The sequence below is a fragment of the Cucumis melo genome, chromosome 10 (genome assembly GCF_025177605.1).
Source record: "Cucumis melo cultivar AY chromosome 10, USDA_Cmelo_AY_1.0, whole genome shotgun sequence".
Classification (NCBI taxonomy): Eukaryota; Viridiplantae; Streptophyta; class Magnoliopsida; order Cucurbitales; family Cucurbitaceae; genus Cucumis; species Cucumis melo.
The window spans coordinates 1,237,772-1,265,596 of NC_066866.1; the positions used below are offsets into that span (position 1 = coordinate 1,237,772).

The following is a 27,825-nucleotide window of genomic DNA, read 5'->3' on the forward strand; positions in this document are numbered from 1 at the left end:
ATTATGAATAGATCTTCCATAAAAAAAAGAACTATAGATATTGGGAGTCAGCTAATATGTATTACATATATGCCAATACTCGTATGTCTTTTCATTTTCTAAGGATATGTTAGTTTGTATTTATAATAAAAAAATTTTTGCATGGTTTTCACTATAGGGTTTTTGCTTTGAGAATGTTAATAATAATTATGGTTTTAATTAGATTTTTTTCATACACAAATAATTAGTAAACTTCTTTACTTACTTATTCTTGCTAATAAAAATCTTTGTCAAAATTTGTCAAAATTAGCCAATTGGCTTGTTCACTGTATTTCACATAAGTTGTCAAAAAAAAAAAAAAAAAAAAAAGAGTTGATGATCAATAGGTTGTTTGTCTTTTTACATAATTTTTTATTTAAATATAATTTCCCACAAACTTAAATTAATATTCATAAATATTATATGTGCAATGATAAAAGTTTCCTCTTTTCTACTAAAATAATGTTGCTTAATTAATAAAGTTTCATCTTGCAGATCAATGTTTGCCTTTAGTACATATCATAACATTACTTTTCTTTTTTTTATCATTATTATTCAATGTAATGGAACAAAATATTTTTAAATGTTAGAAAAGATAAATGAAATAAAAATGGATTATAATATATTTTGGTATGAAGTCGTTCGAATGATTTTAAAAATTATATCACGAGAATTTATATATAAATGGATAATATCATTGATTTAATTTTTGTTATTTGTTTTGAGATTGAACATTAAATTTAAGTATTGTTGTCAAAGTGGGTTCGACAATAGTATTGGTATCACCACCGTCCTATCTTATTATACTGGAAAAATAACCTAATGGATAATTTAAAATCAATTTAGAGGGTAAGATGGAAAAAAAATGTAGAAAATTCCAAATAGGAAAAAATAGTCAATTAATGGGTCTTTATTCCAACTTTTAAAATACCCAATTTAAATATTTTAAAAATTTTCTTAATAAGTTATTGGTACCAACATTAAGTCATTGTTTTATTAATTAACATAAACATTGACACAAGACACTTGACACATTAAATTCAATATATTTCAAACAAATCGATTAAAAATATCTATTTATTCAAAGTGGCATCTCCACTCCACATGTAAATATGACTATACATTTGCTAATTTATTCATTTTTCACTAATTAACTACCAATTTGACTTTATAAAACCCCAAACTATATCAAAACTAATGTAAGTTTGATTAGTTTTACCACAAATTTCAACAAAATTTTAGCTCTATCATTTGATCTTTTTAGTCTTGAATGTTTCCTTCTTTCTTTTGGTAAGCTTAATAAACTTTACATGGTGTAATATTATATTTTAGCTATTTAAATTTGAATAAAAATATATTTTGTTTTCAATTATAACAAAATGAACTAAAATATTTATAAAATATAAGAAAATATCATAGTTTATCTATGATTGATCACGATAGACTAAGATAAACTACTATCTATGTTTATATGTATCATGTAGACGTTGTGACCTATTTCAAATAGATGGTGATATTTTGTTATATTTATAAATATTTTTAGAAATTTTGTTATTTAATTTTTTTTTTTGGATAATTCGACGAAATAAAAAATTATTTATAAAAGTTATTTATCTATTTTCACAAAAGAATAATGATTATTAGAACAAACAAAATATTAATATTTCCAAAAAGAGAATGAAAAATGGAAAATGGGGCTCTCTATCAAAGGAGTCGAAGGGTTCCGATGGCCATTGAATAATTCCGCAATTTCCGCCGCCGCCGGCTGTTCGGGGCGTCTTCACTACGGTTTCGTTTAGCTATTGTAATTTTTGGAACTTAAATTTCATTAGCTGTTATTAGGGCATAACCATATAATACGTAATGGATTTTCCTAAATAAAAGTAACAATAAAAAGTATTTTAAAGATCTAAATCACAAAATTTACACGGTCGTGTGGCTGCTGGGATTCGAGCCCAGGTCTCCACGGCCACAACGTGGAATTCTTACCACTAAACTACAGCCACATATTTTTCTTACAAAAATTAATTTTAATTTATTTTTAAAATGTTTTGTTTGTGATTTTTTTAATAACTAATAAAGTTCATGAATTTTTTTTTTTCTAATGAATTTTTCTCTCTGTTTTAAAATATTTTCCTTTTTTAAACTTAAGAAAATATTTTATATAATAATAATGTATATTTATTAACTTCGTAATTTTCATTCATTGCCTATGTACAATTTAGTCCCTAAAAACCGGGAAGGTGCACGTGGTGGTCTGCTTAGTGGATAGAGTTTTAGTATGTCTTTTTAGTGGGCCTTTATGACCCTAAAATGGGCTTCCGTTGTTTTATTTCCTTATATGAATAATTAATTTTAGGAATAAATATTAAATATACACTAACATTTAAAATTATATTGCAAATATAACAAAGTTTATCTTAAATAGATTTCTATCACTAATAAATTCTTACAATTTATTGGTAATAAACAAATATTTGTAACATGGTATATTGTTGATAAACTTTGACTTAACTTTTTAAAAATATTGTTATATACCTAGTTATTTTAAATCTAAATACTATATTTGCAACTATCTCTCTATAAATTAGTTTTGTCGTTATTTTTTTAGAAGAAACTATCTCATTTTCTTAAATTTAAATAATATATTATTAATGTAATTTATTGTCAATAATATAATATAACAAAAAGATAATTACAAAAAAAAATAAATTTTAGAAAAACTTAAAATATTCATAAATTAATCGTTAACATCAACTTAAAATCAATTGATAAATAAAAATTATTGTAAATGACCAAAATGTTGAAAAAAATATTTACTAATATAGCGATATTTTAGATTTTATCAATAATAGATACTAATAAAAGTAAGATATTGAAAATGATACTTTACTATAATTTGTAAATATGTTTTAATTCATTATGCAATTTGAAAATTTCATGTTAATAAAAAAAAAGTTTCATGGTTTATAGTTTATAAATAGAACACATTTACAATAATTGTTTAAATTAAGAACCCAATTCTTGAGTACATGTGTTGTTAAACACTATCATGAAATATAACTGTATTTTTATTGAATCAAAAAGCTAAATTAAATAAAGTAATTGTGAAGTGTGAACAATGGAAATTAGGTCACCTATGGACTCATTCTAAGTCAGATGCCTCCAATTCCCTTTTTCATTGGTATCCTTAATAATTTGTCAAAGTCTCCTCTTTGGAAAATGGCGTTCAATAATATATATGAAAACCAATCAAATTATGATTTTATTATATATTGTTTTTCATTTTTGTTAAATATCACGATAACGTTAGAGGTTGGAATTTCTTGTCCACATTTATTGAAGTTAAAAAGAAAATAAACCAATGAATTTCTATCGATTTGAGAATGATTGGATCTTGATATTACACATAAACAATAGATATTTTCAAATATGGTAAAATAAATTAAAATATTTACAACCTATAGCAAAATTTTAAATTCTATCAATGATAGAAACTGATAAACTTATATCACGTCTATCAAAGTGACTGAAATTCATAATTTATAGTTTTGTATTCTATCAATGTGACTGATAGAAGCAAATCAGTATCTATTAATATTTATTATCGGTATATTAATATGAAATTTTCCTATATTTATCAAAATTTTGAAAAAGAAAGTATAGATAAAAACTAATCCGTATGATCAAGTGGTTTAATTATAGGAAAATTTCATTCGATGACAAAATATTTTAGAAAAAAGCAACACATAACACATCTTTTTTGCATATTGCAAATATAACAAAGTAATTAGATATATCATAGAACTAACATATGACTATCCACGTTTAGATTTTGCTATTTTTGCAATTTAAAAAATGTACTAAATAGACTCTATAATCATAATTTTTTTTTTTGTTGCTATTTTTACAAACTTTCCTAGATTTTAAGTGTTAAGTGGTAGATTTAGTTGAAAAGCTTTTCCAAAACTATATATTTATAAGCATTGACCTAGATTATTCCCATGACATTTGTAGATCACATTTTGGTACGTCGGTGATAATTGATATCATTAGTCCAAACCAATTATAACAACAATAATGGTAACTTACGTTGACTGCCAACTTCAATAGTTTCTGTATGAAAAGCATAGAAAGCTCAAAAACCCTAACACGGCGCTTGAATTTTGAAACAAAACACTGCCCTTTTCATACAAAAATATGAACTCAATCTTTATTGATTTTGAGTCTTTGACTATACACAAAAACACATATGATGAAAAAGAAAAAGAAAACTTGAATTTTGTGTCGTAAACTTAAGTTTGAAAAATATATATGAACATGCAAGTACGTACCCATTACCCAATTTCTATAAAAGCCCTCACCATTGCTTCGAACAATCAAGCAGATAATTTGTTTGTAGATAAAACAAAATATTTACACAGAGGAATTTGATGGATGCTTTATCGGAGTTTGTTTTTCCGCCGCCGTCTTCGGCATTTGTGAACGTGATGACGGTGGTGAGCTCGGCGATTGTGGCGGTGGTAGGGCTATCGGAAGCTAGAGGGAAGCATCTGCAGTATTCCAAGTTCTGGAATAATAATAATAATGCGAATACTGATCGGAAATCTTTTAACTTGTCGGCTAAGTTAGGAATGTTACTAGCTTATATGCCGGCGTTTCTCGTCGGCGTTGTGTCGTTTTGGTTGTTTCCAAATGAAGATCGGAGGATTGTTGTGCTTAAGTCTGCTATCGTCTTGCATTTCTTCAAGAGAAACCTTGAGGTAATTAATAATCTACTCGTCATCTTTTTTCCTATTTGTTTCTCCACACAATAACAACCATTGATTGAAACTTTTATACACACACATGCATGCAGGTACTGTTTCTTCACAAATACAGCAGCAAAATGGCAATAGGCTCAGTAATTACAATCTCCTTCAGCTATTTCTCCTCCACAGCGATCATGATATACACTCAACACCTTTCACAAGGCCTTCTTCCGGAGCCACCCATCGATCTGAAAATCATTGGGGTTGGTTTGTTTCTGATAGGCATTGTTGGGAACTTTTACCATCATTATCTCTTGTCAGGAACAAGGAAAGGAGGAGAAACAAGCTACAAAATTCCCGAAGGAGGCCTCTTCAACTTTGTCATTTGCCCTCATTATCTGTTTGAGATAATTGAGTTCTTTGGGTTTGCTTTCATCTCTCAAACAATTTACTCGTTGTTCTTTGCCTTAGCCACTGCTTTGTATTTGACTGGGAGAAGCTATGCCACTAGGAAATGGTATGTCTCTAAGTTTGAAGACTTCCCTATCCATGTTAAAGCCCTTCTCCCCTTTGTGTTCTAATTATGTCAATTGTTTGTTTGTCACTAAATTGTCTTTTTTTTTTCTCTTACTATTCTTGTGAAGAATTAGTTATTCAATGTTGTTTATGAAGAATTATGTTAATTGTTTGTTTGTCTTTTTTAATTACTTTGATCAAAACAACATTCGATACTATACACACATTTGTGGTATATTGGTCTTAATAGTTGTTAGTGTCGATAAAAATGTCAAACAACTTAGTTCTATGAAAATCTCTATATATTTTTCGCAAAATTTTGAGAGAAAAAAAATAAAGTTTAATTAAAGTTAACATGAGGAATTTGATTCGTCTCTTAGGTCAATATCTAAAGAAATTTAATGTTACGATGAAATTGAAATTTGAATTCTATGAACAATTTAAGATAAGTCGACTAAATATGAAAAATTGGTCTTGTACCGACAATAATTATTTATTTAGTTCATTCCAAATATTAACCGTTTAATTAAATGAGTAAATAATAGAGACATTTTCAAATATAACAAAATAAACTAAAATGTTTACAACATATAGCAAAATTTTGGATTATATCAATGATAGAAATCGATAAATTTCTATCACTGTCTATCAATGTCTTCTATTGATAAATCTAAAATTTAAATTTGCTATTTTTTTATAATTTTCCTAAATAATAATTTAAATTAATTTTATTTGTTTTGAGAAAAAAAATAGTAATAATTTTGAGATGTATACAACTTTTAGTTTCTATCATTTCAATTCTCTAAACTTAAAGGATAGTATAGCAATTTTAAAACTTTTAAAATGTGAAAACATGTAATGAGATGAGATTTTATAAACTTTCCTTTAGGAGAAAAACAACCGTAAAAGTATATAAATTTTGGAAATGTTTGGTTGGTTTGTGCCTTGGTTTGGTCAAACTTATTTTTATGAAACAAATTGCATTATTGAAATGTAACAATAAATATAATTTATGGAGAATTTCATCTTTTTTAAAATACTTATATACATGTAAAATAACAATAATAACAACAATCTGTCCAACCTTTCCTAATCCTAATGAAATTCCCTTGATGGACCAATGATGATGAGTTTACGTTGCAAAAGTGATTGGTTGTGTATAGTTAAAGTTACATTTTCTAAAATTATAGTTACTGTTATCAATACCGACCGTTAATTCTACCTCTAAGGATATAACAATAAATATGTCAAAATCGAAAAACTTTCAGCTGCTACAGTAACAATAATATGTTCTAATGATAACTATATCGATAACGTTAACGATAAAACATAATAATTCTCACACGTAATCGAATTGGAGCATCCTTAATATAGCATTGTGTTTTAGCATTATAGATTTCAACATGGATTCTCCATATCAGTACAATTGTATAACACAAAGTAACCAATATAACTCCAAAGTAATTACATTGAACAAATTTTTTCTTTATTCTCGTTAATCTATTACGTTTTCATTCAGATAAACATGACCCGTAATCTACCACAGTACGAGAGAGTCGTGAAAATTACAAGTTCAATATTTCTTTAAACGGATTTAATTTTTCTAAACATTTTCTGCTAAAAACATTTCTATATCTAAAAGCCAAAAGAATAAAATATAATAAATACGTGAATTGAATTTAACCACGTTGCAATCAATCAATTTCAAGCATTTATTTATTGCCCATACGCATTTAATACAACTTTATATCCAATCTTTATACATATACATATACATACATATATATATCTCGACAAACACACACCTTATTAAAATATTATGATTGAGCTAGAAGTATGTATGATATGTGCATGAGCGTAATGTTTAAAATAAACTACGACCATCTTAAAAATGATTTAACTTTATACTTTTAATTGGTCGCATACGTGTTTATCACTAAATCGTTTTTTTTTTCTAAATATATCAACATATTAATATAAGTAAAAAAAATCAATGGTCGGTCGATTTTTTAACGAAACCAATAAAAAAGACCATAAAATCTACCTATAAAATATAGTCTTTGAAGTTCTAACCGTACAATCAAATGGCCGTATGTAATTCATCTTCATTCGTAAATCTAAAACTTTCTATCGTAATCGCTTTCAACGTTGTAACCAATTCATCAAGAAAAATCATTTGCTTGCATATATATGTATATGTGTGTGTGTGTGTGTGTGTATATATATATATAAACAAAATGGAGAATTTAATATGGACAAAACTATAAAAATCCGATTTATAGGGCAGATAATTAATTTCTTTAAATAATTTGACGTGACAGATCGTTTTGTTATATATATATATATATATATATAATTTGCAAGTTGTAGAAGAAAGCTGATTTAATTTCAGTATATAAATATCTATGATGAGTGATGGTCTGGGAAGGATACTGTGGGTCACCAGCTCCAATAATTTGAAGCTAAATGATCGCTTTTGTTTTTCTCTAAATTAAATAATATATTAGAGAGAATCTGAGATTTTGTAATGTTTCGCGTCTGAAGCAAGACGACGACGTTTTGCTTCAAAAACCATAATAATAATCTAAATTTAAATAGGATATTTGGAGAAATATTTTTTTAAAAAAAGTATGATAATAGAGTTTATATAACTACAGTTTTTTGAGTTGTAAAAATAGCAAATTTAAAAACGGATAACTACGATATATCTAATTATTTAAAGAAATAAGAGTGCTATAAACTGTTATTTTCTAGATTCTTTTGTCATCTGATGCAATTTTTCAGTTTATAAATTGTATAACAGTGAACCTTTCAAGATATATGTTATCAAAACAATTATAATGTGGTACCACAAAAAACGAAACAGTAATGCAAAAATTCTAAAATTTGAAATTGTTATCATCTTTTTGTCACGTCATTTTCAATTTATTTTTTTTTTTGACACATTTTACGAAATCGAGATTTTTTACATTTATAGTGGATTCTAAAGGAGACATCTTTAAATATAATAATATAATTGATATAAGCAAATTGGTGTTTAGCTATGTCTATTATTGATAGAATCTGAAATTTTTATATGCTAATTTTTTCTTTTGGGTCAAATTTATCATTTTTTTTTATATTTAGTAAATAATTTTGATATTTTATAGATTTTGTTATCTTCAAAAACTATTTTAAAAATAGTTATCGAATACAATATATTTTTCAACCTTCTCGGTTCTTCCGTGCGATAACACCTTTGAGGAATTTACGAAAATACCCCCTGCGCCTTCACATCCTTTCTATTTCTATAAATCCTTACTCCTCTCTTTCTCAAAAGCTTCAAAACGAGAGTTACGGGATTTTACTCAAAGGCTTCACCACTTCAGTTAACGGCTGCAATGAATGCTTTATCGGCGTTTTTCTTTCCGATGCCGCCATCACTGTTAGTTAACGTGATGACGGTGGTGAGTTCGGCGGTGGTAGCGGTCATAGGGCTTTCGGAAGCGAGAGGAACGCATTTGCAGTATTCGAAGTTCTGGAATACGAGTAATAGTGCTACCAAATCATCTAACTCAGAGCAACTCAGGATTTCGTCAAGATTAGGGATGCTCCTGCTTTATACTCCTGCAGCTCTCGCTGGCGCTGCGTCGTTCTGGTTCTTTCCGAACGACGATTGGAGAGTTCTTCTGCTTAAGTCAGCTCTCACTCTCCATTTCTTCAAGCGCGACTTTGAGGTAAGCTATTTCTTGCTGATTTTGTTTATAATTCGAGATCTGGAATTTAATCTAAACCTAGAAATGGATTTTTATGATGTTGAATGAAAGTTCTTGCTATGTGTTTGTGATTGATTCTTTACGATTTGTTTTCTTGTGAAGAATTAGTTATTCAATGTTGTTTGATTCGTTTTTGGTACTCCGTCGAACGAGAATCAGGGATTTTTTCAGAACGTGTTGATCTTGCTGTGTATTTTTTTATTTGATTTGAATTTTATTGATTTGTTTAATCGTGAGAGTCATTATTTATTATTTTTTTTAAAAAAGCAGTACGATCTATTTTTGGAACTTGGACAAGAAGCATAGTTTTGTTGACGTTCAATTTCTTGATAAACTTCATGAGTCATCATCATTAAAATCTTGGCGGATAGCTCGACTTGCATTCGAATCCTCCATCTCTGTTAAAAACCATTTTTCTGTCCTAATCTTTTTAATAATTAGTTAGTCGGTGAATTTTGGTTTAGAATCGAAGTTAAAAACCATTTTTCTGTCCTAATCTTTTATAAATAATAAGTTAGTCGCCGAATTTTAGTTTAAAACGAGTTTAGTTTGTATGCTTTTACATTTGTAGTGATTTGGTCTAAATGGTTTATCCTTCATACAAAAAATCTCATCGGATCTTACTAATAATTTTTACAATATAGATTAAATTATCATAATATTAAAAATACAAAGATTTGTATATGTTTTTCTAAAAATAATAAATAAATATAAATTATTTACTCAGATTTTCCCATAACTGAAAATCGTTTTTCTTTGTTCCACAAATTTCTTTTATCAAATCGAATATAAATATTTAACAATTAATGATTTTTTTGTTTTGTTCGAACCTAAATATAAATATTTTGTTAAAAGAAATTTATTACTACTTTTAAGAAATAGTGATTTTTTAGGGAAAAAAAAGAAAGAAAGAGAGAAAGAAAAAGTAGTTTTGAAAAAGAATTATTTTTATAAACTCATGGAAGAGGACATTTTGAAATAAGGTAATTTCATCTCATAAATTTTTAAAAATTTTTAAAATTTTCTTCTTTCTCTTCCTTGTGACGTTTCTCTTTCTTTTTCTAGTAAATTAATAATACTTCTTTCCTCACTGGGTACTGCTGCAGATATCTTATTAGCTAAATTATAGAAATACCCGATTTAACTTCACAGTTCGTTGGAACTTGGAAGTCTTATAAATTATTCTACAGGTACTGTTTGTCCACAAATACAGCGGCAAAATGGTACTCGATTCAGCATCCATAATCTCCCTCAGCTACTTCTCTTCTACAGCCCTTATGATATACGCTCAACAGCTGTCAAAAGCACTTCCAGAGCCAACCATCGATCTGAAGAACGTTGGAATTGCTCTGTTTCTAATAGGCATTATTGGTAACATGTACCACCACATTCTTTTGTCTCAAACTAGAAAGAAAGGAGAAACAGGCTACAAAATTCCGAAAGGTGGCCTCTTCGGCATCGTCATTTGCCCTCACTACCTGTTCGAAATAACCGTGTATTTCGGCTTCGCTCTCATCTCTCAGACATTTTACTCGTTCTTCTTCGCCATTGCCACTGCTATCTATCTGGGTGGAAGAAGCTACGCCACATGGAAATGGTACGTCTCTAAATTTGAAGACTTCCCTCAACATATCAAAGCCCTTATTCCCTTTGTATTTTAGGCTCATGAGTCAATTATGTAAAATTATTATCCAGTCAACTTTACTCTAATTGAATCCTTGTATGTCTGTTTAGCTTTTTCTGGATGATGTTGAAATATGTGTAGTACAGTCAGCTCTACAAAAAATATAATAACATGCTGGGAGTTGTGATCATTGAAGAATTTAGTTTTAGATATTTGAATTGATTGTTGTGTTGTTCTAGGGGGCTTTTAGGTAATTTCAAAACTTCTCTCTGGTCTTAATCAAATAATTTTTCTTGGAAGATAATAACATTGACTTGTTATAATCATATGTCACAATGTGGCCACGTGGGGCAATATATACACATATATCATATTATATCCCTATGTGACGAAACTGACTAAAGAAATACAGTCCTTTTTTTAAAGTATTCAGAAGTTTATCAAAGAAGAGAGAAGGTCGAGAGTCAAAACCTCGACAAGGTTATTTTGAGGATTGAACCTTCCACCTAAATAAATTGAAAACCAGACAAGGAATGAGCCCTCGACCTTTATATATACTTATCTATGCACTACAAAGTACAAATATCAAAGTTGATTGTTGGCTATATAATTGGTGAAGGGATGAAGTATATCCTTTGGCACCATGTCTTGCATGCATTCAACTCCCAAGTTAGCCTCATTTTTATTATTTCACTAGTTCAATTAATATAGTAATGCGCGAAAAAACAAATTTAAAATTAATTATAAAATTATAGCAATACTAGTCTAAATATGTTTATAAAATATAGTAATATTTTATTTATTTATTTTTTTAACATGGACTAAAATATTGTTGATATCGAAATTTTAATTTTACAAATATATCGATATCGATAAATATTTTTCAAAGTTAAAAATTTTATTTAAATTAATAATTAAGTCGTTTTTACTTCAAAACTAAGTGATGAATGTATATTTATTAGTAAAAAAAAACTAAGTGATGAATGTATATTTATTAGTAAAAAAAATTGATGATATATTATCTTTTACGAGCGTTTGTAAGAATAGCGGGATATATTCATGAATGTGTAATATCAATTTCTATCCGTTCTTGGATATATTGTAATACTTATAGATATTTTACTCATTTGTTACAACTTACAAGTCAAACTATTAAAAAAAGGTATATAAAATGAAGATAATTGTATGTAAAATAAAATAAATAGGAGACTCTTATCTTATTATAAATATTTTTAAACTCATACACCTAAATAACATATTATTAATTTTATGTTATTAAAGGTGAGTTTAGGTTAATTTCGAACCATCAGACATAAATCTAGGAAAAGATATCCATCTAAATTTTGAAATTTTGATATGTTATCGTATAACGATATCTTATTGTATTGAGACCATACAAGAGATACATATAAATAAAGGTAATTAATTGATTAAATAACTAATAGATATAACAATAAATTAAATAATTTTAAATTTAATTAATGACTACACCAATTGGTCTTTTATATCTAATGAATTTTCTTAAATAAATTTTAAATGTAAATGGATTTATTAATTTAATATTAGAAAAAAATTTATTCAAGTTATGTACGTAACCATTTGACTTTACTTTTTTTTTAAGAAATTAAAAATTAATAAGAAAAATGATAAAATTAGAGTAGTGTTAATTTAATATGTCCATCAAGAAAATTCTAAACCCATGAAGAAATCCAAAACAAATATATTAATTTTTTTTCGATGATGGCCATTGCAAATCAAGAAAATTCATCCATAGATGGATTTTGTCCATCGAGAAAACCTAGCTATTTGGATGGACATTGCCCGTCAACTAATATATTATCTATTATGTTTAGTGTCCATCGAGAAATAGTTTTCTTGACGTTTGCGTACCATCAACGAAACTAAAGGAACTTTGTCCATCAAGGAAATTAATAATCCACATTTTTTTACGAAATTTCGTATTTTTTTAACAAAATATAGGAACTTTTCTTGACGTACATGACCGTCAAGATAAACATTGTATCAAGAAAAATAGTTTTCTTGATTGTCCTTTACCATGAGAAATCAAATTTTGCGTGCATCAAGAAAGATCAAATTTGTAGTAGTAGTGAATATAAAGAAAGAAAGTATAAACAAGTCCATAACCTCTAATTTGCTAATTTATAGCATGGGTAACAGTTACATTGGCCCATTGAGTTTAGGTAAAATAAATGCGTCGAATTATATTTGGGTCAAACTTTAGTAATTAGGACAGTCATAAATAATTATAAATGTTCTTTTACAACCTCACACTCTTTTGGACGGCAGGTTGAAATAAATTTCCTTGGTTATGATGTTTCTATTAATCTTAAGATTTAAATAATAATAAAATACATTTGTTCGTATTGCTTTCTAAACCACCTAATCTTTTTGTAAACTTTGATTCATAAATATTTGATTCATTTATGCATCGGCCTAATCATGTACATTTTGGAGAATCTTTCATTCATAAAATCATAATATGGTAGGTAGAACTCAAGTAGATACCTCCAAACAAAATTAGATGCATGCAAATTTATTGTATTCGATGCAAAATTTGCTCTATTTTTGTGAGGATGAAACTAGGTCTATTCGGCTAATTTCCTATAGTTTATTCTATCCAGCGTTTACGTGAAGAGATACGACATTAAGAATTTATCAACTGTACTTTTTATTCATATTTCATTCAAGACGTATTTGAATTTATAATCGATCTCAATTTTAAGTAGTAATTAATTCAAAATTTCTTAAAGATGGTAGTTGTTACTTAATTACTTTCCTTTTGCCAATAAATTCTATTTGAATGAGAAGCTTGACTTTTGATCTTATTAATCTTCTTTTGGTGTTGTTGATCTCAGTCTCTCTATAACGTCTGACACTTATGGATTCGATTTCTATCGAATCACTATAAAAAAAAAAAAGAATAAATTATTAAATTCACAAGATGAAAATATACAAATTGATTATGAATCAAATACATTTCTTCTAAAAGTGTGATTGATTTAATTCGAATAGCGTATAATTTAAAAAATAAGTCATCTACGAAAAAGAAAATTGAAGTGTTTTGAAACAACATAACTAATGGTTTAAATTGTTTAAAAGTTTATTTGAGTCTATTCATCAAACGAGCTAAAATGAAAAATGATTATTTGTAAAAAAAAAAAAAAATTAATAATTGATTAGTTGCAAATGTAGCAATTATATTCAAAATAATTAAGTATATAATAATATTTTAAAAAAATTGCAAATATAGCAAAATTTGTCAAAATCTATCGATAATAGGAGTCTATCACCGATAGACCATGTAGTAAATCTTGGTCTATCACTGATAAACCATAGGAGTCTATCAACGATAGAAGTCTGTCACCGATAGATTTTGTTATATTTGCAATTTTTTAAAAATGTTGCTACATAGTTAATAATTATTTTAACAATTGTTATCCATTCTAATTATCCTTTTTTCTTTCTGTTTTAAAATATTTAAAAAAGTATTTTCATAATAATGTATATCTATTAACTTCGTAATTTTCATTCATTGCCTATGTACAATTTAGTGCCTAAAAACTGGGAAGGAGCACGTGGTAGTTGCTTAGTGGATAGAGTTTTTGTATGCTTTTTTTAGTGGGCCTTTACGACCCTCAAATGGGCTTCGGTTGTTTTATTTATGATAAATATAATAGGTAGCAATTTTTAGAATAATTATTAAATATGTAGCAATATTTTTAAAAAATTGTAGATATAGCAAAGTCTATCGGTGATAGACTTCTATCATTGATAGACTCTTATGGTTTATTAGTGATAAATCAACATTTGTTATATGGTCTATCAGTGATATACTCTTATTATTAATAGATTTTGATAGATTTTGCTATATTTGCAATTTTTTAAAAATGTTGCTATATACTTCATTATTTTGAATATAATTGCTATATTTTTAATTATCCCAATAAGTAATTTTAGAAATAAATATTCAATATATAACAAAGTTTAAGAAAAATATCAAAAAATTATTTTAAATATAGCAAATTCTATCGAGTTTATATGGTTTATGGTTTATCAGTAATAGACCAATGTTTGCAAAATGGTCTATGAGTAATAATCTATTAGTATAGATAGGATATTTGACAAATTTTGTTATATTTGTAAATTTTTTAAAAATGTTGTTATATATTTAATTATTTTAAATCTAATGAATATATTTGCAACTATCTTCTGCAAGAGATATATATAGGGGAATCCGTAGAAATGACAAATATAAGAATGGAAATTAGAAAAATAGCAAACTGTTATTTTTTTTATTATTTATGGCAAAATTAACTACCTGAAATAGTTTTCCACTTTTTTGGTTCGAAATTACCCCTCAACGGATGAGAACTGTCCAGATTCAAATACAGTATATTTAAGAAGATTGAAAAATCAAATAAAATATCACATATTCGATTGCAGTGTATTTGTGAACACACCCACTTATGATAATAATTAACTAAATCAAAAAATTATTATATTCTTTCAAAGATCCCTAAACATATTCAATTAGTTTCAATACCCCTAATTATTCCAATTTTTACCTTCAATAATTATATGTTCAAACTTTAGCTATTAATGCTATGAATACGTCCTAAAATTTTAATGCAATGAATAATTCCTAAAATAATGATAAAGATGATGCAATAATTAACTATTAACAAAGACATTAAAAAAGTAACGAAAAATCATTTAAAAGATTCAAATTTCAAATCTCAAGTAAAATTCAAATTCAAATTCCAATCATTCCCTAAAATTATGCCAAATAAAATAGAAATACTTAAGTTTAGAATCAAATTCCAACCTTTCTTAAAATCATGCCAAGATTTTATTATATTTAATGCAAAATTTTCTCTATTTTTGTGAGGATGAAATTAAGTCTATTTAGCTAATTTCCTATAGTTTATTCTATCCAGCGTTTACATTGAAGAGATACGACATCAAGAATTTATCAAGTGTACTTTTTATTCATTTTTCATTCAAGGCATATTTGAATTTATAATCGATCTCAAGTTTAAGTAATAATTAATTCAAAATTTCTTAAAGATGGTAGTTGTTACTTAATTACTTTCTTTTTGCCAATAAATCCTATTTGAACGAGAAGCTTGACTTTTGATCTTTTTAATCTTCTTTTGGTGTTGCTCTCAACCTCTCTATGACTCTCTATGACGTGTGACACTTATGCGTTCGATTTCATTTCTAACAAATCACTAGAAGAAGAAAAAAGTAAATTATAAAATTTACGAGATTAAATATACAAATTGATTATGAATCAAATACATTTTTTCTAAAGGTATGATTGATTTAATTCCAATAGCGTATAATTTTAAAAATAAGCCATCTACGAAATAGAAAATCGAATTTAAATTTTTTAAAAATTTATTTGAGTATATTTAACAAACTAGTTAAAATAAAAAATGAACATGTACATACACAAATGTGTATATATTATATTGATGATATAATATAAAATAAAGAGTATAAAGTAGAGTGGAATGACAAAAACAATTACCTAAGTTTGAAAGAAAGACTATGGTTGGATTTAAATTTTAATTAATGTTTTTTTTTTGGCGAAACATTCATTAAAATGAAATGCAATTTGAACGTAACGTGTGCTGAACCACACCACTGATTCCTCTTGTACACACCCAAAAGAAGCTTCAATCCCCCAAATCCCAAAAAATGGCTAAATCCCAATGGCCTTCTATAAATCCTCAATCTCCCACACTCCAACGTAGTTTCAGATTCCTACCCATATCTTTTGATGTTCTTCCCCATCTGGGTTTCTGTGGCGATGGACATTTTGTCGGCGTTTCTCTTCCCTCCGCCTCCTTCCACGTTCGTCAACGTGATGACGGTGGTTAGCTCGACGTCGTTGGCTATGGCTGGCCTTTCCGAGATCAAAGGTAAGCATTTGCAGTATTCCAAGTTCTGGAATTCAAATAGTGGTTCGAAACTTTCAGCCCAAGAATCTAAGCTTTCGTCGAAATATGGAATGCTTTTGGTTTATACTCCGGCGTTTCTAGCTGGCGCCGCGTCGTTTTGGCTCTTTCCCAGCGGTGATGAGAGGTTTTTTCTGCTTAAATCTGCTCTCACTCTCCATTTCTTCAAGAGGATCTTTGAGGTACTCTCTCTCTTTAAGCCTTTGTTTGAGTTTTGAAATCTCAAATCTGATTCTGGAATTAGGGATTACGGAATGCAGTTCTTCTCTGATGTTCTTGAGTACAGCGAAATTCATATCCTCGTAAAATTATTTGTTCGATTCGATTCGATTGGGTGTTTAATCTTATTCTTAAAAATTTTCTCGAGTTCTTGAAAACTGTATGAAAATTCGTGGCGAAGAGAAAATTGTAGAGAGATCTGAATTTCTTTAATTCATTGTTTGTATTATGAATTGGGGTTTCGAACTTTGACTTAGGCTCCCTTTGGCGGTTGTCTTATTATCAATTTTGATGAGTATTTTTGTTTTTTCTTTTGACCATGGATGGCTGAATCAAAACCTCGAGTTCGAAGTTGCTAGTTGAGCTATGCCCATCTTATCAATAACCCATTTGCTTAGAGACAATCTGACTTTATTAATTTTGCAATTTGACTAATTTAATTAAGATATTCTACGTGTGTACTGCGTATAGAATGAACTTTCTCCTTTTATTTATGGTGTATTCAATGGTATTTATACACATATGAGAAAGAGAAATAATTAGTTATAATAGAAGTCGTTATCAAACTGATTAACAAAATAAAACAGAAGGTAACTGTTTAATAATTAGATTGATTATTATATTAAGTCATGCTTAAGAAAGAACCAAACGACACCATTCTGTTCAGCAGTTCTCAAAAAATTCTGTTTCACTAATCACAGTGTGATTTGCAAGTCTTATACCTTTCATTCGTGGAACTATTCTTCTTTGTTCTTTATTTTCTTTTCCCCTTTTCACTCCATTGCAGGTGAAAGGTTGAGCTACGAAACTTTGAAATAGTAATAGATATCTTGCAAGTTATATGAGCTATTTAGAAAAGAATGCAAAATGTTTTAAAAATTTAAGCCGATGGCCATGTTGAATTTAATTATTTCAACCCTCTTCTTTCATTTGTGAAGTTAAATTTTGGAATGCTTTAAATTTGATATCTGACTCTTCAAATGACTAACCTTAAGGTCTCACTGTATTCGTTTATGCTTTATTTACGATTTTAGACTTAAAGTTTAGGGAGGTACCATGTATAAACTCTCTTAACTCTATTAGCATTTTTGCGATATGTATTTGTATTATATGATATTTCTCTTTAGTAATAATTTGTCATGTCTGTCTGTGAATCATGCAAATCTCTATGTCGATATTTATTGTTCACACCTACTCGCTTTGTTTATTTGTTGATTTTGTAACAAAAAAGTTCAACTATTACTATCTCAAAAACTTAAGTTGATGGATACATGTACGTTAATTTTAATTGATTTTTAAAATCTTCTCCAAAGTAGTGGTGTGTTCTTGAAAATCTTGACAGGTACTGTTTATTCACAAATACAGCAGTAAAATGGTATTGAAGACAGCAATTCAAATCTCCTTCAGCTACTTCCTGTCCACAGCAATCATGATATACACTCAGCATCTTTCACAAGGGCTTCCAGAGCCACCCATTGATCTGAAAAATATTGGGGTTGGTTTGTTTCTTACAGGCATTATTGGGAATTTTTACCATCATTATCTCTTGTCACAAACAAGGAAACAAGAAGAAACAGCCTACAAAATCCCCAAAGGAGGCCTCTTCAGCTTCGTCATTTGCCCTCATTATCTGTTTGAAATAATTGGGTATTTTGGATTTGCTTTCATTTCTCAGGAACTTTATCCTTTGTGCTTCAGCATTGGCACTGCTATTTATTTGGCTGGGAGGAGCTATGCCACTAGGAAATGGTACATCTCCAAATTTGAAAATTTCCCCAACCATGTCAAAGCTCTTCTCCCTTTTGTCTTTTAGACCCTTTTTCTAAATTACAAAACAAAAAAAAGTCTTTGTTTAGAAAAAGGAGGGGAGTTTTTTAGAATTAAATATGTTGTGTTGGGAAACAGGTCCTTTGTATACACATTTGATAGTAGAAACTTCATGCTGAGTTGAACTATAAAGTTAGTTATTATACTTTCAAATAAGTTGGGCTCACACTAGTGTTTTAAGTAGTCCTTGGCTAATTATTTTCCTGTCTTGTGATCAAGACAATGTCAAGGTTTATTATTATTTGTTTCTTTACATCACTATCACTGTTTGGATTGTTCTTTTCCTCCTTAAAATACCATTTTACTTAATATCTTGAATGAAGCTTAGTTTTAGTCGTATTTTCAATTATCTAATTCTAGTCCTTATAGTTCCATATATTTTAAATTTAGTCCCTCTATTCTTACCCTTTAGGTACTATGCCAACTTACGGTAATGATTTTATAAATGATATAACTTGTGCTTCAACAAAAAGAAAAAAAATTGAGGTGTTTTCTGAATTCAATAACAATGAAATATTCCATAGACTTGAAATCAACTTGAACCTCGAAGGTAGTCTATAATATAGTTTAAACCCTATAAAATGAAATAGTATATATTAGAATACCATTTTAGTCTCTATATTTTGATATTCGTTAAATTTTAGTCATTATTTTTCTTTTAATTTTCTAATTTTAGTTTAAGGTTTCAATAAATCAAACTTTTATATTAAGTAACAGAAGAAAAAAAATATGCAAATATGTTTGTCTTAGGGATATTGAGATGAAAAATATTAAAAGAACAAAAAGTAATTAAAAAACAATCATAGAATTTACATTAAAATGAAAAATAACAAAATTGTCAAACTACGAGCAAGCCGAACCGAACCGAAAATTTCATATCAATTTCTATCTGCCAACCCGGTTTAACTCCAAGCAAACCGAACCGATCGTTTCCCTATAAAATCCGGCCCCACCTAAATTCTTGCAGACTCCGCTTCAGTTGCAATTGCAATCAATTTCGATCTTCTTCTTCAGTTTCAGTTTGTTCCTTCCATTTTTCTCTTGTTCGAAATTAAGTTTCGATGGAATGCTGGGGATTAATTTTACCAATCCCTGTATAGTTTTAACAAGCTGATGATTCTTTTAACTCCCTCTGCCGGCTTTCTTCCAAGCTGCTCAAACACCCACCGTCCGCCGGAATCACAACGATCACATCCTCAAAAGATTTTCTATAAATTCGATCAAATTCTTCGTACAAAACCTTCCGGATCACCCTTACCCCTCAATGCACTGCCAAAATCGTAAGTTTCTCTTTCATTCATTTTCACAAACAGGTTATGTGCATATCTATGGAATCCCACGTATGTGTTTGGCTTTTGATTTTGTAGGTGCGAGTGTTTCGATTTGCATCAAAATCTAATACCCTATGGGGATGCATGGTCTTGGCAAAAGGAAATTGTGAGAGAAAAAGTGGGATTGATCGATGCGAACCAGGATTGCCCAGATACGTTAATTGTTTTGCAGCATCATCCTGTGTACACAATGGGCACTAACAGTACAGAAGAGTATTTCAATTTTGATCTCAAGGATTCTCCATTTCCCATTTATCGAACTGAGCGTGGAGGGGAGGTTACTTATCATGGCCCTGGCCAGGTACTTGATCAAAATTTCTAACAAATAATCTAAGGATTTTATGTGACTTCTTTGATAGCGTTTGCTTATCATTCTTCACAAGGATATATTTGCTGTTACAGAGTAGTCTTTTTGTATGGCTCAACATTTTGCTCTTCGATTTATTCAAAAGTATCAATGTTCTTTCAAAAGTTGTGAAATTACCTCTAGGTGTAGATATCCTTTAGAATTTCAAATGAAAATTGAAACTTAGAATGATGTGTGAAAACTCGAAATGATTTGAGTATCCAAATTTTTGTTCCAAGTCACTACCAAACCCGTTCTAAACCGAACTGGTTTAATGTTGCGAATTTTTATTCGAAGGAAAGGTGACGGGCAGACTATGATATTATATTTTTGAACATAGGAAAAGGGCAAAGTAAATTTTTTTAAAAAAATTTAATCACTAAAATTGTAATTGAACCTTTTTATTTGAACCATTTTACATTAAATTTAGAGTCTAAATACCTTTTTCTCAGCCACCATGGAGTAATCTAGAAGTAAATAGGAAGCATGGACTCGATAAAAGAAAACTAAGAAATCATAAATTCAATCCATTAGTCACCATCTACCTAGATGAGGTAGATAAGTTTTATTTGTAGGATCAATTCGATGCGCATGGAATATGGACGTTAAAAAAATACACACATACCTTTTCTCAAATCAGTTTTAGCTATATTCTTCACGACGATTTGTTAATTTGAAAGTTAAATCTCGGAGTTGCTAGTTCGTTTAGTTTTATAGTATCGTTTACTATTTTTATGAGGTTTTTACATGACATTGATAGGATTTGCCCTGTGCTGTAGCTAGTTATGTACCCTATTGTCAATCTGCGAAATCACAAGATGGATCTTCATTGGTACCTCAGGGCACTTGAGGAGGTCGTTATACGCGTTCTTTCCTCAACGTTTTCAATCAATGCCCATCGAATTGATGGTTTAACAGGTGTCTGGGCAGGTATTCCTTTTTGTGTTCCGATGAAATTTGTATATTATTCCAAGTGCTCGCCTTTTCTCTTCTGTTTCTGTATGTAGCATATTCTAAATGCTACATTCATTCCTCCCCGCTTCGACATTCGGCATAGCAAATTTCTTGAATGATTTTCCTTTGCAGGAAACCAGAAACTTGCAGCCATTGGAATTCGGGTATCGAAATGGATAACATTTCATGGATTAGCCCTCAATGTTACCACTGATCTAACTCCATTTAATTGGATAGTTCCATGTGGAATAGGAAACCGGAAGGTCGGAAACATCAAAGAGTTGCTAAGAGAAGTTGATTTACACACTGGATTTCAGAAAGATTCCCAGTTGATAGATATCACTTTTGGAGCTCTAATACAGGAATTCTCTGAAGTTTTTCAACTTGATATGTATCATAAAACCATCCCTTCTTTGGAGTTCTTGAAGCAAATTCCCAACAACTCCCCTGGTGAGATATCTTATAATCTCTAAACTGTAGATGTTAAATGTTACCCACTCTTAATTTATACCATTTGATTTGATTTCACATAAAAAGGTTTTGAAAATGTTGTAGCTTTCTGAAAATTTTTATAATGATGTAAATGAAAGAAAGAACTACTTGAACTAAACTTCTTATGTGTATGCCTAAGCTGTTATAATATAAGGTTTATTTTCTTTTTAGTTTAATGATTGAGGATTGAGTTTATAGAGATGGAATCATCAATCTTTAATCTTTTGAGATGGTAAAATTGGAACTATGAAGAACTGGGAGTGTTAGGATTAGAATTTTTAAATGGTATTTAGTTTATCGATATAAGTTGTATCAAATCACTTTTGTCACATTCAAAACCACTTCGAAACACATTTTTAATCCCTAAAAAAATTTAATTACTATTAGAATAGAGTTTTCAATGATTAAAAACAATTTTCAAATGACAAAAAATGATTTAAATAATTTCATAATTACTTCCAAACATGTCATCAGATCAACGAGTTTCATTTACGTATGTATGTTGATGTTGATGGAAGAAATGGTTTAGTTCTTCGTGAATATTCCCTCTCAAGGTAATAATTTTAGTAATGGTGTTTAGCAACCACTCGGTCCGTCTCTCTGATCTGCCATTACCTTATTGTGGCTATCAAATGACCACCACTCCTCCGGCGTCATCCGGTCACCATCGCCGGCGACTCCCAAATATCCACGACAAGACAACCATTGTTATCTTATACTATTGGTTCATAGTAATCTCGATTCTTACAAGAAAGAAAAGGACAGAAAATAGATTTTCGAAATTACATAGCGACGACTCAATCGTCTTTCACCATTCAATTCCCATCTCTCCGAAACCACAAGACCACCGACCACCAACCACCACCCACCTCCATAATGAATTCATCTCCTGAATTCTCAAATCCATTTCCATGGCGGCCACAGCATTCCTCTTCTACCCATTTTCTTCTCTTTTCCTCTTATCTCTTTCTTCCCTAACCTTCATTTCCATTCTTTTCCTCGTTTCCGGCGAACTCCTCGGCCACCCTTTACGATACTCCAAATTCTGGACCCCAAATTCCAAATTCCACCTCCCTTCACGTTCCGCCATGCTTCTCTGTTACCTCCCTGCTTTCTCCCTCTCATCTCTCTCTCTCTTCCTCGTCCCTCACCATTTCCTTCTCTCCTCCAGAATCTTCCTCATCATTTCCCTCCTCCTCTTCCATTTCTTCAAACGCATCTCCGAGGTCCTGTTCGTTCACAAATACAGCAACAAAATGGCTCTCACCGACGCCATTATCACTTCCCTTGCTTACCTTCTCTTCACCGGCGCCACGATCTACACTCAGATTGTTTCACTGGACCTGGTGGAGCCGGAGATTGATTTGAAGGCGGCGGGGTTGGCGTTGTATGGGATTGGAATTACTGGTAATTTCTATCACCATGTTTTGCTGTCGAGATTGAGAAGTGGAGGCGATCGAGAGTACAGGATTCCGAGGGGAGGATTGTTTAAAGTGATTGCGTGTCCTCATTATCTGTTTGAGATTGTGGAATTCTTGGGAATTGCATTTGTTTCACAGACGTTGTTCGCGGTGGTGTTCGTGGTGGGATCGGCGTTGTTCTTGATCGGAAGAAGCTATGCTACAAGGAAGTGGTACCTTTCTAAATTTGAAGATTTTCCTACCCATGTTAAGGCTATTCTCCCCTTTGTGTTTTGAAATTCTTCAATTCCACTCTTGGAATAGAACAGTCCCTGCGATCTAATCCATCAAATTCTCAACTTTTCTTTTTTACTTTCATCGGTTGGTCGTTCGTTCTTAAATTTCTCGAAACGTCAATGAAATAGCGAAGAGCGAGACCGAGTGAGGAAATTAAGAGAAAAAGGACGTAGAAAGGCCTCAAATTTCACTTTTGTTTTGGTAATTTCACTTGCAAGTAAGGTTAAAAGTACCTCGAAAATAGGTTAGGGTCATCCATCTCCGACCCTAACCTATTCTTCTCTTAATCAAATTTTATAGCATTTTTCACAATAGAGATTAAATGGTGATAAAACGTATGTATACATATTAAATTGATAATAACCGAAGTTTAAAGACTAATTCGTTATTGGTGTTATACCATGACTAAGTTGGAATAATAATTTCAAATCGGTATCATATCAAACCCAAAATTTAAATCACCACATAAAAAATATAATTTAATTGTTCATATCTAAATCCAGTACAAATTAAACCCTAATATTGAAATTACAATTATTAAAATAAAAGAGAAAACATTTATATTAAACCTTAATACTTGACCACCTTGGGAGATTTGGTGCCCAAAATAAGAAAGCCTAATAGCGAACCGAACAACGAGATCGCGTTTATCACGATTTTAATTTTATTCTTCAATATCGAACATTTTATCTATATTTTCATAAAATTAAAACTTGGATAAACCATAAAATTCAACTGAATGAAATTATAAAGAAAAATGTGATTATATATGTATATATATAAACAATAATAATGTTTTATAATCCTCCATTGATTTGTATATAAAAACAAAAAATCATAAATACTAATTTTTTTAAAAATAAAAAATAAATATATTGACGACCTGTTCCATTTTTATACATTGACCGTTGATTCGTTGATTCATACGATCCATTGGCGCTTCAATTCAAATCCCAAATATCACTCTCCCGATACTCATCATTTTCCAATGGATCGACTGGATTCTTCTCCGAAGCTCATGATAGTTTCCGATCTCGATCAAACGATGGTATGAGTTTATTATTCCTCACAATAATCATTTTTCCTTTTTCCTTCTCCACATTTCCGATACGAAGATCGTAAAATTACTACAGGTCGATCACGATGATAAACACAACACCTCGCTTCTCAAGTTCAATGCCTTATGGGAAGCCTATTACCGTCCGGATTCTCTTCTCGTATTCTCAACCGGAAGATCGTCGACGAGTTATAGAAAATTAAGAGAGGAGAGACCTCTGTTGACTCCCGATTTAACGGTAACGTCCGTTGGAACGGTGATTGAAGATGGTGATTCGATGGTTGAAGATGAAGAATGGGAACAATTTCTGAATCAAAACTGGAATCGAGATATTGTGGTTGAGGAAACCCTAAAATTTCCGGAACTTACGCAGCTGCAGGTTTGGAGGTTGATTTGATGTAATTTTGTGATGAATGTTGTTGCTTCGAGGCCCTAATTGGTTTGATTTGGATATTTTTTGTTGAACATTGCAGTCAGAAACGGAGCAAGGAGCTCATAAGGTCAGCTTCTTCATAGAGAAGGATAAAGCCCCACGAGTCATCGATCTTCTTTCTCAATGTTTAGAGAAACGAGGGGTAAGTTTCTATTTCTTTCTTTTCTTTTCTTTTCTTTTGGGTAAAGATTTCATTTCCCTAATTAGATTAGATGAGGAGCCAAAAAGAAGAGAGAATTTTTCGAAGTTTACATGTGAGAGATTTTTGTATGAATAACCCTTCCGCTAACCATTTTATATCACTAAGGATATGTGAAAAGCTCATCCATAAAAGAAAAAAATAACTATATATATCAAACCCATTCATTATTAAGCTTTACCCTCAAAGTAATTCACCTATATATATATATATATATATAAAAGTTTAGTTTAGAAAATGTTAACATTTAGAAATTATAAAAAAGAATAAAATTTTTTAACAATAAGGTAATAATAATGAATAGTAATTTTAGGGACAATAATTAAGTGTATAGCATTATTTAGAAAAGAACTGCAAATATTGAAGTCTTCACCGATAAACCCTTATATCAATATTTAGAAAATGTTGATAGACCAATATTTAGAATATGATCTATTAATAATAAATTTCTATAATCAATAGACTATGACAGTTTTTATTATATTTGCAATTGTTAAAAAGGTTACTATATATATTAATATTTTGAATCTAATTGCTATATTTACAACTTATTTAGAAGTGCTCAACAACTTGAGTAATTTGAGAGAGAGTGGGATTGGGTGAACAAAAAATAATCAATCCACCATTTGTTTCATCAATAATTAATGATGATTTTGAGATACTTAAAATTTTCAATTGTCATCCGTATCAACTCTCCCCAATTACTTTCCCTATAGTTATGAACTTGAGTCTGTTTCTAACTTTTTATCGCCAACCAAACTTAATTATATTTCCACGGGTGAAAATTTTAACTGTGTAATTAAAAAATTTCTATGGTAATAATTCAAGTTAATTATTATTATTTTAAAAAGAAAAAAGAAAGCCGAAGAAGGAAAAATTCCACATGGGAAGTGATTATTGGGAATCTTTGTCGGGAATTTCACGGGGTTGGAAAAGCCATCCCCGACGCGGTCCACGACGTCTCTAGTTTTGGCGGAACTCTTAAGAAGCTCCGCCTCGTCCCCTCGCGTTTTCTTAACTCGTTGAAACACTGTGTCAGTTGGATGTAAAAATAGTCTACAGCAGTGGAATCGCGTTGGACGTATTGCCAAAACATGCTGGAAAAGCTGGGGCCCTTCAATATCTTCTCAACAAGTTAAAATCTAATGGGAAAGCTCCCACCAATGTTCTTGTTTGTGGTGACTCTGGAAACGACACCGAGCTCTTCAGCATCCCTGACGTCTATGGTGTGATGGTCTGTAGCTTCAAAAACCTTCCTTAATTATCATTCGACGTGGCCTTGTAAATAGTAGGATTGATTATGTGGAAAGAATTATGTAAATTTTCTGCATTTGTGTAGGTTAGCAATGCAGGGGAAGATCTACTTGAATGGTATATGGAGAATGGAAAGGGCAACCCCAAAGTTATGCATGCTAGTGAGAGATGTGCAGGTGGGATCATAGAGGCTATTGGCAGCTTCGAACTTGGTCCTAATTTGTCCCCAAGAGACATTAGGTGCTGTAAAGTCGAGACTATCGATCCTTGTTTTGAAGTTATGAAGTTTTATGTGCTTTACGAGAGATGGAGACGGGGTGAAGTCGAGAAGTCGGAGCTGTACCTTGAACATCTGAAGTCCATCTTTGTAAGTTTTGCATGGTTAAAAGCTGTATGAAGTTGGTTTTGAGGTTTGGGAGATTAAATGTGTTAGATGATATGATACAGATTTGTCTTCATCTATACGTTTAATTTTTTTGGTTAATCAATGATTTAGCATAATGATCGATGGTGCAGCCTGCAAAAGGAACAATATTAGTTGATCCAAATGGGAAAGAGAGAAGTAGGGAGGAATTGATAGATGGAATAAGAGAGTCATATGGTGACATGAAGGGCACTCCATTTCGAATCTGGCTCGATGGACTCTCATCCTCACAGGTCGGGTTCGATTCATGGCTTCTCAGGTTCAATAAATGGGCTTCTTCTTCTTCATCTTCGTCGTCGTCATCATCATCATCACGTAAGAACTAGATCTTTGCATCGCCATTCATTACAAATGTGATTATTTAAATAGATGTTTTGTCTCCTCCCTTGACCTTGTTTTTGTTTTTGTTTTTTTTATAGAGAAAAGATTTAGGGGGTGCTTCACTACTGTTCTAATGAGTTCACAGGTAAAAAGTTATATCTTTTTTTTTTTTTACTATTATTATTTTTTGGTGTTTTCATTTTTCTTTTCCTTTTCATTTCACTCTATTGAATATGGAACAGGACAAAGGTTCAAAGGGTGGTGGTTTGATGTGGATGCACGTGCAACACACGTGGTTGGATGGTTCATCTTCAGAACCACAACAACACTACAACTGCTTTATCTAAAATCAGATTTCCTACGCCTAAGGAACTAATATCCTAAACCAAGTATGTATCTATTTCCATTGTTAATCTTATCCAAAAATAAGAATAAGAAAGATACAAAAAAGAATCTATTTCTAATAATTTTAAATTCAAATCAATAATCATTTGTATCATTTGAATGCAAATTATAAATGGAGTGCTGAGTGCAAGGGAAGGTTTTATTTGATAATAATTTCGTTTTTAATTTTTTATTTTTAAAATTATAATTGTTGGGTGTTTTTTTCCAATATCTTTTAT

General features: G+C 30.2%; 5 protein-coding genes and 1 non-coding gene across 6 annotated transcripts; 5 read left to right on the forward strand and 1 right to left on the reverse strand.

The window, feature by feature from the left end:
• Positions 1-1,952: 1,952 nt before the first annotated feature.
• TRNAH-GUG (transfer RNA histidin (anticodon GUG)) lies at positions 1,953-2,024 on the reverse strand. Its single transcript has one exon. It is a non-coding gene; the product is annotated as a tRNA-His (tRNA).
• A 2,318-nt stretch (positions 2,025-4,342) lies between these two features.
• Positions 4,343-5,457, forward strand: LOC103489362 (uncharacterized). The gene is made up of 2 exons (XM_008448502.3): positions 4,343-4,781; positions 4,877-5,457. Exons 1-2 carry the CDS (start codon positions 4,452-4,454, stop codon positions 5,348-5,350), a joined length of 804 nt encoding a protein of 267 aa, XP_008446724.2. The 5' UTR covers positions 4,343-4,451; the 3' UTR covers positions 5,351-5,457.
• Positions 5,458-8,481: 3,024 nt separating this feature from the next.
• On the forward strand, positions 8,482-10,966 carry LOC103489361 (uncharacterized). The gene is made up of 2 exons (XM_008448501.3): positions 8,482-9,001; positions 10,231-10,966. The coding sequence occupies exons 1-2, from the start codon at positions 8,666-8,668 to the stop codon at positions 10,699-10,701; spliced, it is 807 nt and encodes a 268-aa protein (XP_008446723.2). The 5' UTR covers positions 8,482-8,665; the 3' UTR covers positions 10,702-10,966.
• A 5,366-nt stretch (positions 10,967-16,332) lies between these two features.
• LOC103489360 (uncharacterized) lies at positions 16,333-18,850 on the forward strand. The gene is made up of 2 exons (XM_008448500.3): positions 16,333-16,830; positions 18,210-18,850. Exons 1-2 carry the CDS (start codon positions 16,471-16,473, stop codon positions 18,678-18,680), a joined length of 831 nt encoding a protein of 276 aa, XP_008446722.2. The 5' UTR covers positions 16,333-16,470; the 3' UTR covers positions 18,681-18,850.
• A 627-nt stretch (positions 18,851-19,477) lies between these two features.
• On the forward strand, positions 19,478-24,797 carry LOC103489357 (octanoyltransferase LIP2p, chloroplastic-like). The gene is made up of 6 exons (XM_017044775.2): positions 19,478-19,974; positions 20,062-20,326; positions 21,151-21,301; positions 21,458-21,775; positions 24,530-24,562; positions 24,648-24,797. Exons 1-6 carry the CDS (start codon positions 19,808-19,810, stop codon positions 24,659-24,661), a joined length of 948 nt encoding a protein of 315 aa, XP_016900264.2. The 5' UTR covers positions 19,478-19,807; the 3' UTR covers positions 24,662-24,797.
• Positions 24,375-27,760, forward strand: LOC103489356 (sucrose-phosphatase 2). Its single transcript, XM_008448496.3, has 8 exons — positions 24,375-24,562; positions 24,648-24,950; positions 25,045-25,146; positions 26,243-26,437; positions 26,543-26,824; positions 26,974-27,196; positions 27,301-27,347; positions 27,445-27,760. The coding sequence occupies exons 1-8, from the start codon at positions 24,503-24,505 to the stop codon at positions 27,547-27,549; spliced, it is 1,317 nt and encodes a 438-aa protein (XP_008446718.2). The 5' UTR covers positions 24,375-24,502; the 3' UTR covers positions 27,550-27,760.
• The last annotated feature ends 65 nt before the right edge of the window (positions 27,761-27,825 follow it).